We start from the raw sequence: 15,170 nt of genomic DNA on the forward strand, positions 1-15,170 counted from the left end.
CTGCTTACATAGCAAGTGAGCAGGCCCCTTCCAGCTTCTCCCCAGCTGAGAGGCTCACTTCCCATCTGCTTCCCCACCCCACCCCAGTCTGGCCATCTTGGGACCCCCAGAGGCCAGCTTTCCCAGGCACAGTTCAGGCTCGCCCACTCACCCACCCCACCTCCAGCAAGTTTTCTAGATGGAAGAGAGGATGAGATCGGATGAATGGTTTGTGTCATCAAAGCATTTACTTCCTGTGGCTCCACACTGACAACCCGATGCCCCCCGCTCCTCTGAATCATGAGATTGAAGTCTTTTTGCATTCGGATGGAAGAGCGTCCCACTCTGGATTTGGGGATGCGGACAAATCAGCTGGTCCAGGGGCAGAAGCACTGTCACTCTGGAGTGAGGTGGGCTGGGGGTCTGGGTCGCTGTAGGAGTGTGTGGCTTGGCTTCTGACGCTCAGCTGAGAGCCCTTGCCCCTGACCCCTCACCACACGCAGTGTCTGCGGCAGCCAGCACCAGGGGATGGCCGCAGCAGGACGTGCAGACTGCAGGCTCACAGACAGAGCCGGCTGCGCATCGTGGCGAGTGGCGCGGGGACGAGGGCTGACCACAGACAGAGAGCTTTCAGAGGAGCGCCGTCTCAGCCCACTTGTTTGAGCCCGGCTCTCGCAGCCAGGAGCCCATGGCACACGTGTAGGCATGGCAAGCTCCGTTCACACAAAGAAAAGGTAGGAGTTGACCAAAGAAAGGGTAAGCAGGACCCTGATCAGAGTGGTCAGTGGGTTTCCTAATAGGGCTCCCCCTTTTTCTCCTCCCCATGATTAATGTCTTCTCCAGCACGGACAGTGGGTTGAAAGACATCTGATGAACCGATGGCCTGAGATTTCCCTGTGGAGGAGGAAAAAAGCAACAGAAGGTAGTTCTAGATACAATTCTTTAATTATCATGCCACCCAGCAGGTGAGGCCGGGCTTGCACTGAGGCCAGCTGAGGAGACGGGCATGTTCACAACTCTACAGCAACTTCTCCTATGCACTAGGTTAAGGCAACTTCTCGGTTTCTAGAATATTGTGACGACCCGTATCCATGGCCGGCTGGTTCCAGAAGCCCATTTGGCCTACTACTGGGCTGCCTGTGATTCCTAGTGGCACTTGCACGGGGTGTCTGGGGGCAGAAGCAGGAGGGGAGGCTGGGGGATGGAGTACAGGTAGGGCAGGGCCATTGTGCTAAACTAGAAAGTGGGGGTGACGAGAATGGGGCTGGACTCTCCCAAGGCACACGGAAGGTGGCTGGAAACTAATCTGTTCCCTTCCAGGAAGAGGACCCAGACACCTGGTCTCCCAGACACCTGGTCTCCCAGCCACGGTCACAGACCCACGCAGAGGGCAGAGCAGGTGCGGCCCCCCGTCATGCGGTGAATGTGCTGGGCTCCAACCAGACATCCTGACGGACCATGGATGCTGAGGGTTGACACGCATACAAAGGCCAAGTGTCCTTGGTGGGGTGGTCTGAAGCAGCGGTTCTCAAAGGTCCGGGGACAGCAGTGTCCACATCACCTGGGAGCTTGGTGGAAACGCAAGTTCTCCACCCCGCCTCTGCAGCGGTGAGACTAGGCAATCTGGTAAAAAGCCCTCCAGGCGAGCTGATGCATCGTCAAGTTTGAGAACTGCTGGTTCCAACACATCACTAGCATCCTGGGCGATGTGAGTGCCACCCAGCAGGGACACAGAAGACGGCGTTTTCTCCTACCTAGTCAACCGCCTTCCCCTCCCCCTCCCCTTCTGTCCCCAGGCCCCAAGTGGCCAGAAAGCGAGAGCGTTTGCAAGGCGGAAAGTGGGGTGGGTGGTGATGCAAGGGTTTCAGTTCACTTCCTCTATCTCCAAACCCTGGGATGGACCAGAGTGTCTGATCCTAAGACCCAAACTAGCTGCAGGGCACAAGGATCCTGGGGACACCCTCCCCCTCACCGAGGGCTGTGCTGGCCCTTCCAGGCCTAAGTGCCTGTGGCCTTGCACGGGCTGAACTGCCGGATGAGACTGCAGGCTGTCAGCTCTGTGAGACAGAGACCCCGCTGTGCTCTGCTCTCCCGGAGCCCCGCAGCAGCAATCAGGGGAGGAAAAGGTAGCTGGAGGTGGTTAACATGGCCCCCCAGGGAGCCTCCTTACGGCCCAGGGCTGCTCTGAGTGCCTGTGACCTGAGACCTTCCCCCGGCCCCCCGCATGGGGCAGGGAGAGGCGTTTCCCCGTGCCCTCGCCAGCCCTCTGTGCCCCCAGATGTGATCTCCGCCTGGCCGGGAGATTCTGCACGCCGTCGCAGGTTCCGAGGCTGAAGTCTGGTCTGCTCTCACTCAGTGTCAGCGCTGGCCATTCCCCTGCGTGGTGGTCCCCAGGGCCCCAGCTCACCACCTGAGCCCCTGCACCGCCTGGCTGTCAGTGGGAAAGAAGTCACGCCGCTCCGCTGACTGCCGATGTGCAGGGCGCGTGGGCACCAGGGCCGAGGGATGGTTCGGTCTGCTCCGGGAAGGGGGGCCAGGCTGCTGATCTTGGACAGTGACCCCTGAGAGACACTCTGTTCCTAGTGTCAGCCTGACGGCTTCCTGCAGGGACGGAGAGCCGGAGGACGCCACAGAGCAGGGGCTCCCAGCCCAGCTTCCCTTGTTTCCACCCGCCTGGGGCTGCAGGACAGTAGCCACAGCCACTGCCGGCCAGTCTTTTAACAGCTCTGAGCCTTAATTTTGTCGTCTGTAGAGTGGGATAATAGTAGCTTCTTGCAGCGGTTGCTATGAGAGAAAGCACTTAGGTGACTAACACATTCTAAGCACACAGCTGGCCCTCGGTAACCACCAGGCCCCGGACGCAGTGGCGAGGCCGGAGGGGCCCCCCTGAGTTGGGGCAAGGCTGTTGGGAGAGGGAGGGAGAAGAGAGCAGTCACAAACATTTTAAGCAAGCCTCATCCCCTCACCGAAGGCCGAGATTCATTCCTGCCTCCCCAGGAAAATGAATGAGTGAAATGGATGAAACGGGTCATCCCGAGTGGTGGACAGTCCATGCCCCTCAGGGTGGCTGCCCCAGCGTGGGCGGGGGAAGGGTGACGATGTGTGACTCAGGCCGTGTGGGTTCCCGCAGCTGCCGTGGCCCGACCTCTGCAGAATGCTGGCTTCTTTTCTGCGTCCCTGTGAGCTCACACACGGCTGATGACAGCTTTCAGCAGTCACGCATGCCCTTCTCTCTCTCTCCGAGGAACTCGTGAGCGTGACAGCCTCTAAGCATGTGGCCTTGTGGTCAGGGACTGTGGGCCCAGGAAAAACGGGGTTCAGAGCAGAGCACCCCTCACTCAGAGCTGCACCTTCACTGTGCCTCCAACTTTGCAGGGTCTGTGATTTAGCCTAGTCAGGAAGGGTTTTTCACTCCCACCAACATTAAGAGCTGGAGATCATTTTAAAAACCTGGCTTTCCTGAGAATCAGGCCATAGAGAGGCGACCCCTGAGGGGCATATTACTGTGGACTGGGGCTCAAGGCCATGGTCTCCTGGGCGACCTCTCCTAGGGATGGCTTTTGGGCAGTGAGCAGGGTCCTGGGGCAGCATGTGCCTGTGTGGTGGCCACCTTACCTGCCTTGGTCCCCTTCCTGGCAGTGCCACCAGCCATCTCTGCCCAACCCCAGCTCCGGGGTCCTCACCCCAGACCTCTCCACTGCTGGGCCCTGCAGGAAGGAACCAGGCCATCAGGGCATTCCCTTCCAGGTGAGAAGGTGTGGGGGTGGGCACATCAAAGGTCTGGGTCTTCTTGGGGGCAGAGCTGACCCTAACTGCCCCACCCTAAGCATTTCCCAGTAGGAAAAGAGAAGGACACCGAGCAGAGATAAGAGGAGGGGTGCTCACGCGCCCAATGCAAGGAGTCCCAGAGGGGCTGGAGTTTTCAGACCTTCATTCTAGTTTCCAGAGCTGGGAGGGAGCAGAGGGTCTGATTCTCACCCTCCTGCAGTTCACAGGACCCCCATTGCTGGTGAGGGGTGCTGGCGGATGGGTGCCCTGCTCAGGGACCCTGGCAGTGAGCACTTGGAAGTGGAGGGAGGGGGCTGAGGGCCCCGGTCTGGGTGGGAACCACAAGAGTCAGGGTCTTGGGCACTGGTGGGTCCGAAGGGGCTCGGCACAGAGTAGGGGCAGCTTCTGGGAGTTTGTAGGCAAGTGGGTGCTGACTCTGCAGGCCTGCAAGGTGGGACCTGGGCAGCTGAGTTTGTGGGGGGCAGCTGGAGGGGGAGTTGGCCATTAGTAAAAATGCAGCTGGAGCCTCCGTTGCAAACAGCAGGTGAGAACCATCCCGCAGATCTGCTGGGCGAGAGAGCAGAGGGGCGAAGGGAAGTCAGAAGCCTGGTGAGCTGCCGGCCCCGGAGTGCCCTGGAGCAGGTGGCCACCCTCGCGTGTACACGTGGGGACCTCGATAAAGGGCCAAGTCCAACTTAGGAGGCCTGGAGGGCGGGGGGGGGGGGGGAGCTGAGAGTCTGCATTTCTAACAAGCTATCTGCTATGGGGCTGTGGTCCTCGATCTCCAGAGACGGCCCGAGTTAACCCTATCCTGAGTGGTAGTAGCTCCACTCCCTCGCTGCTCTGGCAGAAGCTCTTTCTCCAGGAGAGGCTCTGTCTGCGTCTTGCCGCTCTCAGACTCCAGAGCAAAACTAAGGCTCCTAGTCGATTCTCTGGCTATGTACAGAAGCCGCTGGGGAAACCGGGGCTCTCAGGGGCTGTCACCAACTCATCCTCTAAGGCGGCTTGGATGGCGGCACCAGCCCCCACCCCAGCCCCAGGAGTTGGCCTGACAGCCCCTCTGCCACATCCGCTAGCTGAACAAGGAGGCCCCAGAGTGTCCTGCCCAAAGCAGGGCAGTACCAGAAAATCACTGTCCCCGTGGGGTCTCGCTTTGCCCATCTCTAAAATGCGGGACCAGAAGCTGGGGATGTGTCAGACCTAGGAGGCCCACCATGGTGATCTTGCTGTGACAGGGATGTCACTGGATCCCGACTCCCTGAGCATAGGACAGAGGCAGCAGGAGGGCAGCCCCATGACTGTCCTGTGGCTCACGGAAGGTGGATTTCCCCAAAGACAGGGAACAGCGCTGCCACCATTCCCAAGCTTTTTCAACAGCTGCTGCTGACCCGATCTTGCCAGAGCGCATCTGGGTGCAGCCGGAGCTCTGACCAGGCGAGGATGAGGGCTTCTTCTCCCCCCCTCCCCCGCCCCGCCCCGTCCTCACATGGCAGGACAGGGGAGCCCCAGGAGCGCGGCTTTCAGACTGTCTCCCACTGGCTTTAAGCAGGCGCCATCCCAGCTCTTCCAGCCACGGAAGGCCCAGTGAGGGGGGAGGTGTACGGGCCAGAATCTCACCGATGCATGTCCACATGCCCCCCCCCCGCCCGAACCCTGACACATGCAGAGGGGCCAAGGATGCACTCATCAACATACGCGTGTGCACACACACAAGCACCCTGTCATACAGAGCAGCTCTGGACGCCATCGATATCTGAGCGAGCACCAGCACCTCCTTCCTGATGGAGGACATGCAGAAATCGGCCCCGATGGCTTCGGGCGGCCAGCCCGGGGTGAGCAGAGAAAGCGCGCTTGAGCTGAGCGCTGGAGCAGGAGATGCTGGGGGATGGGTGCGGGCGGGCGGGGGGCGGGAGGGGGGGCAGGGGGCGTGGCCCAGCGCGCCGGGGGCAGGGCTGATGTGCACGGCGCCCTCTTCTGGCAGCCTGCCTAGGTACAGCGTTTGCCACCAACGGGGCCCTTCGAACAGGGAGGGGGCGTGCTTTCAGCTGCTTTTGAGGTTTTTGGGCCAATGCCTGATTGTTATCAAGAGCATCAAGGAAGGGCCAGTGAGGTCCCAGTAGGGCAATCTAATATGATCTTTCAGTTTCCCTTTTAATGACCTATAGATCCCAATCTTGGCTGTCTTGTGAGTTTTCTGGGCTCTACGACATGTTTCCATCCTACAGTCTGGAACCTCAGGGTGGGAGCAGGGTAGCTTCTGTTTTGGGCTGTGTGACCTTGGGCACAGTTATATCCCTCTCTGAGCCTCAAAGCTCCCTCTATCAATAGGAAAACCTCCAGTCTGTTCACTGGTGGATAGTCTTCCCTGGAGAGATTCTTTAAAAACTAGGATGGTAGGACAACATCACGGTTCCCCTCCCGCACCCTGAGCCTTTGAGAGACCAGGCAGTGCTCTCCCGAGCCCTCACGATAAGGTCCTCCCTCCACAGCAGCCAGCCAGGGCTTTGCAAATCCAATTCTCTCACCCTGTCACTGGTCCCCGTCTTAATTCTTCTTGTCAAACTCCTTCAAGATTTAATTATACATCACTTCCCCCAGGAAGCATTCCCTGACTACCCATGCAAGTTATGGCCTCCTATGTGCTCCCCCAAACCCCAGTTCTCGCACTTGCACAGCGCCCCTGACTGCATGTGACAATCCATGTTCTATGTGTCTACTCCCTCGAGTGCAAGCCTGCTGGGAGAAGGGGGCACATCCTGCCCAGTGGTGGCCCCGGCACCGGGCACAGAGCAGCTCTCGTTACGAAGCTGACGAAGAATGCTCTCCCTTTAGCCTCTCTGCACGGCCTCTGGGTGGGAGGCTTCCAGAGAGCGTGTGTGTGAGCAGGGCAGTAGGAAAAGGGAGCTGAGCCCCCACATCCTTCCTGGACAGAATATGCTTCCTGCCAGAGTATGCTAGAAATCAGCTTCCCACGTTAGTTCAGAGTGGAGTGCCTCCAGAGTCTGCACACAAGAGGGGAAGCTGGAGTTGGGGTCCTCGCTGGCTCTGCCACCGTGGCTGTGTCGCCGTTAGCAGGTGACCACATCGCTGGGCCGGGGGTCTACAGAGGTACACGAACAGGGTGGGCCCAGTGTTCTCTACCCCGGGTGCACACTGGGATCGCCTGGAGGGCTTTAAAGAACACCTGTGCCCAGGCTTCATCCCAGGCAGTCTGACCCCGAGCCTGTGCAATCGGGCCTGATTGCCATGTGCAGCCAGGGCTGACCGCACTGGTCCAGCGGCTGGGGAGGTCCTTCCAGAAGGAAGAGTCTGTGATTTGGAGGTACCTCAAGACCCCAGTTACCCCTTTCAGGTCTGAAAGTCCTGAGTAGTGAGTCACACGCCCGAGGCGGACAGAGCGGCCCTGCAGGGTCTTGCTGAAAGGAACAGGTGTGCACCCAGAAGGCTAGGCGGCAGCGTGGGAGGGCCGCGCAGCCCACTGCGGGCAGGACGCCCCGCTGCTGTGTCCCTGCCAGCCCCCAAGCCCTGCGCCAGCCTGCAGCTCCACACAGCTTCGTGCTCCGCAGGGACCGCTGCCAGAATATTCCAATTGTTAATAAATTCTGCAATCTGTCTCCTTGTAAATTCTGCCTGTTGCTCCTGTCTGTCCTCTGGTCCCTCCCGGGAATGTCCCATGCTCCCCACATGCCTGCCGGTGGGTGTTTAGGGACTGTGATGGTGCCATCTTCCCCTGGCCCCTGACCGCTCACACTGGACTTCTGGGCACCCTGTGCTCCTGTCACTCACCTGCGCCAGTGTTCTTGGCCTGGCTGCACTCGGGACCCACCAGGCAGCTTTCCGGGTGTGTGGTGTCTGGGTGCCAGCCCCAGACGATGTGACTTGATGGTGCTGGGGTGTAGCCTGGGCAGTCCTAAAGCTCGCCCGGGGGCCCCCGTGTGCAGCCAAGGTTGAAGCCTACTGCCACGGAGGCTCTGTGGAGATCCTGTGTCCCTCCAGTCCGCCACCATCTCTCCTAAGCATATTAGCACCTGGGCCACACATCCACGGGGCCGCAAGGGACAACGTGGCCAAATCCCTGTAATCGGGGTTTGTCACATTAGTCACATTTTCTGCTCCGTGTTCAGAGCACTCACAAGACGTGCTTTAATGTTCTAGAATATTACGGCACATGAGTCTCATTGAGGCAGGGTCCTTACCAAAAATCATGGAACCTTAGGGCGCCAACTCCGGCCAAGCAGCTCCTCCCCATGTTTAATACCCCGGACTCCTAGGTGAGATTTCCATGGATTAGAGAAGTCTGCCACTTCACGGAAAGCTCGAAAACGTCCCACTCCTCCATTTTATAGGAAAAGAACCTGAGGCTCAGAGAGGGAACATGACATCCTCAAGGTCACATAGGAAGAGGGGAGGCCCTCTGACTTCCTAGCAAGGTCTCCTCTGGTCCTGGGGATCAGGGAAACAGGACATCACCTTTATCTCCTGAGCCTTGGGGGCCTTGGAAGGGCCAAGCTGGGCATGTGTGGGGAAGGCTCGCTCCGGCGGACGAGGACTGGGAGCCTGGGCACAGGCCTGGTGTGAGCCCTTCCTCCCCACCAGTGGCCCACCTGCGCTTGGGCAGCTTAGTTCCAGCATCGGCCAGCAGAGGGAGCTGTGACCGAGGCTTGGCTGCAGGGCAGGCAGGCGCGGGAAGGAGGGGAGAGGCTCTGCAACGGGTGGGTGGGGTGCATGGGGCGGCTAGGGGAAGCTCCCTCTGAGGGACACCAGCAGCAATTCCACAGTGAGCTGCAGAGGACCAAGACTTCAAGGGGACGTCTCTGCGGGCCTGCCGGCAGCCTGCCCAGCAACGTGGCCCCCCTGGGCAGGATCCACCGCCCTCCCTGCTTCACCTTGACCTTATGCTTGGGGCACTGGCAGACCCACTCCCTGCCCTGGACCTCACTGGCCCTGTCCTTAGCTTCTACAGGCTCCCAAGGCCAGAGAAGTCAGGAAGAAAGGGGTGGAGAGTGTGGCCCAGGCCTGGTCAGGGTCCCTGCTGAGCAGGCCCCTCACAGCTGAAGGAGACAGCAGGCTTCTGGAAACTTCAGTGGATCCAGGATCTGGAGCACACCGCAGCCCCTTCCTCAGCCCCCAGCGGCAACTGCTCAGCTCAGGACGTGGGGCAGAAGACCTGCGCTAGGGAAGAGCAGAGAGGGGCCCTCTGATGCCAGCCGGGCTCCTGGCCGGCTGCGAACCAGTGCAGGAGGAGGAGCACGCTGCTCTGGCCGGGAAAAAGCTCTCTGAGAAGGCTTTTTCAAGAGACAATGTGCCCACATGGAAATGAATCAAATAATGATGGGTACCATTTATTGAACACCTGCTATCTGCTGAGCAACCAGCCAAGTGATTTACATATATATTGCTAATCCTCTCCCCAAACTAGGTATAATTAGCCCTATTTTACAAACAAGGAGCTGAGGCCCAGAGATGGGATAACTAGCCCTGCATTGCTGGGTCCCCCCCCCCCCCACCTCCAGCGGGTAGAGCCCCTGGGCGAGGCTGCAGCTCGATGCTCCCGGCACACAGGCGGATGAAGCCAGGCTGCGCGGTGACCTGGAAGGAACCCCACCCTGGCAGGCTCTCCACGCCAGCTGCTGCTACTGACCCCTGCTTTGCTTGCCATGGAACTCTGTGTGGTTAGGGCCGGAGGGGGGGAGTTGGGGAAAGCAAAAGACCACCAGGAGACCTGGGTGCCAGTGCAGGATGTGACACCCTCGGAAGTCTTTTCTCGGGGTCTCAGCTTTCTGATCCGTAAAATGGGAGAACACAGACACTCACCTGGCCCCGGTCTCAGGTTGTGGTGGGGATCTGATGATAGGAAGTACCTGAGACCCCTCTGAAGTCTACAGACAGCTGGATAACAGCTGCGTGCTGGCCATGCACTTATGGGGAGGCCTTCACATGTGCCGGGCACAGCGCGTGGGTCACGCTCATCACCTCGTTCTTACCTAGACCTTACGTGGTTGGGGACGTGATCCCCATTTTGTGGATGAAGCAATGGTGGGCAGGGATGTCAGAGCTCTAAGTGGCACAGGAGCAGAGGCAGGGTCAGCCCCAGGGCCTCTGAGGCCCCAACCGCTGCTCTCACCCCTCCTCCCCTGCCCAGTGTTTGTGGTGGCAGGAGTGGGAAGGGCGGGGCAGCACGGAACTCGCTCTAGCGCCTGCTGGGCCCTTGCTCCCTGCGTCTGCCCCGGCCCCAGGGTGCCCCTCCCGACACCTCTCTACTGACCCTTGGCTGGAGCCACTGGGAGAGCCCCACTGACGTCCTGCGGGGCAGCGGAGGGCCGGGTGCAGCACTGAGACAGCCAAAGGCATCGCTCAGAGCAGAGAGCTGGGTGTGCACGGGGGAGCGCACATCCATGGGCACGCGTGTGTGCGCACGTGCACACACACACACAGAGGAATGAGTGCAAGTACATGCACACACATATACACACATGCACAAGCACACCTAAACACATATCCGTGCGTACAGCCCCATGTACACCTAGACGCATGCGGACAACCTGTGGCTCCACACGTATCCCAGCAGGCTTTTCACACACACCCACGTGCACACACAGAGGGTGCATGCACATACCTGAGCCCACACTCACACTCCTCCCAGGTCTCTTAAAAGGTCAAGTGGGCCCCCAGGCCCCCAGGCATTTTCCTTCCTCTCTGGGGAAGAGAGTGACCGTGTGATTCCCTTGGCTGCCGAGGGAAGGTGGGGAGAGGAGGAGGGGAGGAGAGGGCAGGGCAGCACGTGGGTGTGCAGATGGCCAGTGACTGGAGATTCCCACCAATGGGAGAGGGGTTCACAGCTCTTCTAGACAACTCCCTGTCCTAATCCCACGCCCTCCAACTCACCTGCAGACAGGCCACCCCGATGCCCACGGCCCCCATGAGCAGCAGGTGGTCGGCCAGGAACTGCTCCAGCTTGGTGATGCAGCCTCCCTGTAAGGTAAGGGCACGTGACACACGGGGGCCCGGAAGCAGGCGAGGCTGGAAAGGGAAGGGCTGGCAGGGGTGCTGCGTCCACCCAGCTGAGGGCAGGCCAGAGGCTTAAAGGGCCCGGTCCAGACTTTCAGTTGCCCACAGGCTTCTTTGGGGACCCAGGGGCCTGCCATGATGTCCCAGAATCCCCCGGGGCTTTGTGGAGACCGCAGAGGGCCTCACATTGCCTCATGGCCAGTGAATAGTGTGTCCTGCTTCCGCCCCCTCTGCCCCCCGCCCCTCTGCCTGAGCCTGCCTCTTTAGGGATGGGGGGCCTCCTGGATGGCCAGGAGCTTGGGCACTCACCTCCACCTTGTAGATGTTGGAGGGGTGGGCCCGCTGGCCACAGCGCACCACCACCGTCTTGCAGCAGCTGTCTGGCACCCGGCGGCCCTCGGCCTCCCGAGACAGGATGTATGCACTGTGCTGCCAGTCGGCGGAGCTGTTACTCCCACAGCACTTGAACTGGAGGGAGAGACAGACGCTGGGGGCGAAGAGCTCACACGGGGCACCTCCAGCCCCTCCGTGGCAAGCCGCAGGACTCATTATTCATTATTAACCCGAGCCCTATTTGTCTCCCTGTGAGTTCTCCTTTCCCTATTTTGAGCAGGGAGCCGGTCTCTTTGGGGCTCTTCTCCCTGGGCCGGTGCATGAGCTGGCTGCAAGACACCTGTTGGCTCCCTTCTAGCCACCCAAGTCCGGTAAGGAGATGGTGCTGGGTGTCCTGCGGGCAGGGAGGGCCTGTGAGAAGATGGGTGGGGAGTAGATGCAGGTGGGTCCCTGAGAGAGTGGGGCAGAGCCCAGGGCAGGGCCAAGACCACCCAGCGGGGGTTTCCCGGTCACCCAGGGAGGCAGAGGCTCCTGGACCCTCATTCAAACCCTGAATCCTCAGAGCCCTCAGACCTGAAGGGACACAGAGAGGGTCCCGGAGCCCCAGTGCGGACAGATCAGTGTTGACCAGGGGGCAGTGTCAGTGCTGGGTAAGACCAGGGGCTTCCGCATTGCTGTGGGGCAGGAAAGCGCCAGCCCGGGGCTCCGGTGATGCAGACACACGGGACATCGCTTCTCTCTTGTCCTTCTGAGCTGAGGGACCGAGATTCCAAGTCCCTGCGGGAGCCACAGAGCCAGCTCTTCTGAGGCTGTCTCTGGTGTGCGGGGTGCAGGCAGGGCGGGAGGTGCGTCGCTGCCGTTAACGAGTGTGCACCAGGCACCTGCTATGTGCCAGGACTGACGCTAGCCCCGGGCGCACGCGTGACGCACACGGTTCCCGGCTTTCTGACGCTTCTCAGTAGCTTTCGAGGAGAGACAGGGGAGACATGGGGAGCTGTGTAGCTCAGAGGAGGGGCGAGGGGCTCTGCTCACGGGCGGGAAAGATCCCACAAGGAAGAGGAGGAGCTCCGAGGAGGCAGGCAGGACGGAACAGCACGTGGAGCCGGGAACAGCAGGTGCTAGGAGTCACGCGGGATTCTACTGGACAGGTGACTCAGCCTCACTGAGCTTCCGTTTTGTCACTTGTCCCTGGGGCTAACGAAGTACCTCCACACCGGTCTGTGAGAACCGCGAGAGGCGATTCTGGGCAGCCTGCAGACGAGAGCCCCGCAGCGCTGAGCGGTCAGGAAGACACCCTCTACTGAGAGGGTCGTTTCGTGAATACAGGCATGTGGGTGCCATTGACATACGGGGGTTTGGCCTGCAGCCCGGATGCTGGCCCTGGCCTGACGCCACTGCCTTCTCGGGGCTGTTTCCTCAGGCCTAGCATGCAGGCCTGGGTCCACCGTCCCTCATGCCCCCCTGGTTCTGACTGCTGCTGGCACGTGCGGGGCAGTGGCCACGTGCTCTGGTCCCCGCAGAGGCCCTGGGCAGTGGCAGATGCCAGCTCCCGGCTGTGCCCTTCTTCCTGCTGTTCCCCGCTCTCTGACTGCCCCTCCCATCTTCTCTCCCGAGGCACACCCAGGCCTTCCTTCCCGGTCCCCCCAGTTGGCCTCCCCAGCTCTGTTCTCCACTCCGAGGGGCCTCCCAGCCCAGCGCGGCCTGCAGCTGCCTGCTGTGTGCGGGGCTCCGTGAGTAAGGGCCCGAGGCCAGGGGTTGGGGCTCGGTTTCTCCGGCGGGAGGCCCCACGAGTGCAGACCGAGCTTCGGAGAGGGCTGACAAGCAGGGTGGGTGTGGGTGTGGATGGGTGTGCACCTAGCACACGGGTGCCCTTAGTCACTAGAGCAGAGCACAAGAGACCCCTTTGCCCGGAGCCTACTGGGAGCTAAGCCAGTCTTGCGGAGACGGGGAAAGTGCCTCCCCCGCTGAACTAAGGTGCCCCTAGAGCTCTGAACCCCACCAACCTCTGCTCTGCCTACTTGCCTGGTATTCCCAGCAATGAGACCAAGGCCTCAGGCCCAGGGTGGGGGTCTGTAGCTACAGAGATGGCAGGCTAAGGGTGAGGGTGGGGTGGCAGGGAGAAGGGGGACCGGAGGAGGCGGGTAGAGCTTCCTCAAATTCTCAGACACCAAACCATCAGAGCCTGGAGCCACACTGTCCAACAGAACTTTCTACATGATGGAAATGCCTTTCATCTCTGCTGTCCAATTTGATGCCACTAATCAGGAAGGTTATTGGGCCCTGGAGTGTGGCTAGTGACTGAGGAATTGACTTTTATATTACATTTAAATGTACACACGGCTAGTGGCTACCATACTGGCCGGGGTAGGTCTGAGGCCCATTTCTCGAGCCCTGGCAGGACCACGGGCCTCACCGGAGGGATTTGCTGGGCCTCTTCTTGGACAGACCCCCTTTCTGTCCCACCGCGTTCAGCCCCACGGCTCACAACTGGGAAGTTCTTACAGTAGCCTGACTGAAATACTTCTGGCTGATACATCACTCTTGAGGGACCTCAGCTCTCTGCGCCCAGCAGAGGAAGCAGGGAGCCTTGCCGACGGAAGGAGGCCGGATCCCTGGCCAGGAGGTGGCTTCTTCCCCTGGCACAGCTAGCTTGCTGCCCACAGGGGCCCAGCGGGGAAAGGCAGCAGGGGCGGGGCTTGGAGGAGGTGGTCAGGGGAGCTGCAGGGCAGGGGGGGGTGTGTGGGGGGTGGGCAGGGCACAGCAGGGGCAGGACAGGGCCAGGGCTCAGTATGCCCTTTTCACTGCGGCGTGGACTTCTGCATATGTGATCGTACTGAATGCTCAGCACACCCTAGGAGGCTCCATCTGAGAGGCAAATGAAGCTCAGAGAAGGTAAGTAACCTGTCCAGGGTCACCCAGACAAGAAGCGACAGAGCCGGGACCCGAGCCCATGTCTGCACGGCCTTCCAGCCCGCGGGCAGGTGCTTACGTCCTGCTGGAGCCGGTCCACTGACGCTGTGATGTGCGCAGCTCCGGGCTGCCGGTAGTTCTCAGCCAGAGTCCGGGTCAGGTGCTGCTTCAGTTCGTCGCTGAGCTGGAGAGCGGAGAGGGAAGGTGGCATCAGCAGAACGGCTCACGCCGACCTCGCTCCCCAGGCCCACGGGGGAGCTAGCTCTAGAGCACCGCGGGTGTTGAATGGTGCGAGGGGGAGGGGTCCTAGTGTCATGGGAGCGTCAGTAGGAGATGGCTCAGGACACGGGGTTCACGGAGAGAGGTTACAAAAGCTGGGTCCCTGACATTAAGGCCAGACAGCTGACGGGCAGAGCTGAGAGGCGGGCTGGGGAGGGGCCGGCTCGAAGCTGGTGGGAGGGCAATGAGGCTGGACACAGGGGTGCTTTTAAATCTTTTTTCATTTGATGATGAGGTGGTATTCACAATATTTACAATTGTCACCCTGTGGGCAGCCATCAGTTGTGTGGGTGCTGGCTTAAAATAACCGGTGCAGTCATCTGTCTCACCCCAGTCATGGTCTCAAACCCCTGATTCCCAGCACCCGGTGGGAGGGCACCCGACTGGCCACTTTGTCCTTGTCCGATGCAGGCAGGCGAGGCCCGGAGCGGTCTTCATAGCCCGGCAGGCAGCCCTGGCCCCAGCCTTGCTCCTTGGAGGCTTCATCCTCTCTCTCTATCTCTGCATCCAAGGGGAGACGGGCCATGCCACCTCCCATGGGGCATCCTCACTCCCTGACTCCCACGCTCAACACATCAGCATCCACAGATGGGACAGAGAATTGCTGGAAGCGGGATACGAAGGAGGACCTGGATGTGCGAGGATTGTTGGGGCCCGGGAGACAAGACCACCCTGTGTGTCACGGCCCTAGCTCCCCCATTCCTGTTCACCCCGCTCCAAGCTGTCACCTCCAAGGGGGGGGGCATGCCAACGGGGCACGGAGCAGGAGGACACTTGCACTTACCCTCTGGTAGTACATATGGGCCAGGACCCCTGCCACCAGCTCCACCAGGAAGATCACCAGCAACAAGCAGAAGTACTAGGAGGAAGGAGTGAAGGTGGTCACCACGACA

The 15,170-nt window shown here is 60.4% G+C and overlaps 1 protein-coding gene across 6 annotated transcripts in view; it reads right to left on the bottom strand.

Annotated features, from left to right (window-relative positions):
- Positions 1 to 207: 207 nt before the first annotated feature.
- The window catches only part of TSPAN11 (tetraspanin 11), a 78,506-nt gene continuing 63,543 nt past the window's right edge, over positions 208 to 15,170 (bottom strand). For 2 of the 6 annotated variants that reach the window (XM_057318976.1, XM_057318975.1), the window contains 5 exons: positions 15,062 to 15,136; positions 14,078 to 14,182; positions 11,065 to 11,223; positions 10,633 to 10,719; positions 208 to 873 (listed from right to left, as the gene is read on the bottom strand). In XM_057318976.1, the coding sequence (XP_057174959.1) occupies positions 610 to 873; positions 10,633 to 10,719; positions 11,065 to 11,223; positions 14,078 to 14,182; positions 15,062 to 15,136 (690 nt within the window). In that variant the 3' untranslated portion in view covers positions 208 to 609. Of the gene's footprint in view, positions 874 to 901; positions 4,315 to 10,363; positions 10,444 to 10,632; positions 10,720 to 11,064; positions 11,224 to 14,077; positions 14,183 to 15,061; positions 15,137 to 15,170 lie in introns of those variants that run through there. The other 4 variants (XR_008961590.1, XM_057318978.1, XM_026502656.4 and 1 more) reach the window with 4 other exon arrangements.

This window comes from Ursus arctos, unplaced genomic scaffold, assembly GCF_023065955.2.
Source record: "Ursus arctos isolate Adak ecotype North America unplaced genomic scaffold, UrsArc2.0 scaffold_26, whole genome shotgun sequence".
In the NCBI taxonomy this organism is placed as follows: domain Eukaryota; kingdom Metazoa; phylum Chordata; class Mammalia; order Carnivora; family Ursidae; genus Ursus; species Ursus arctos.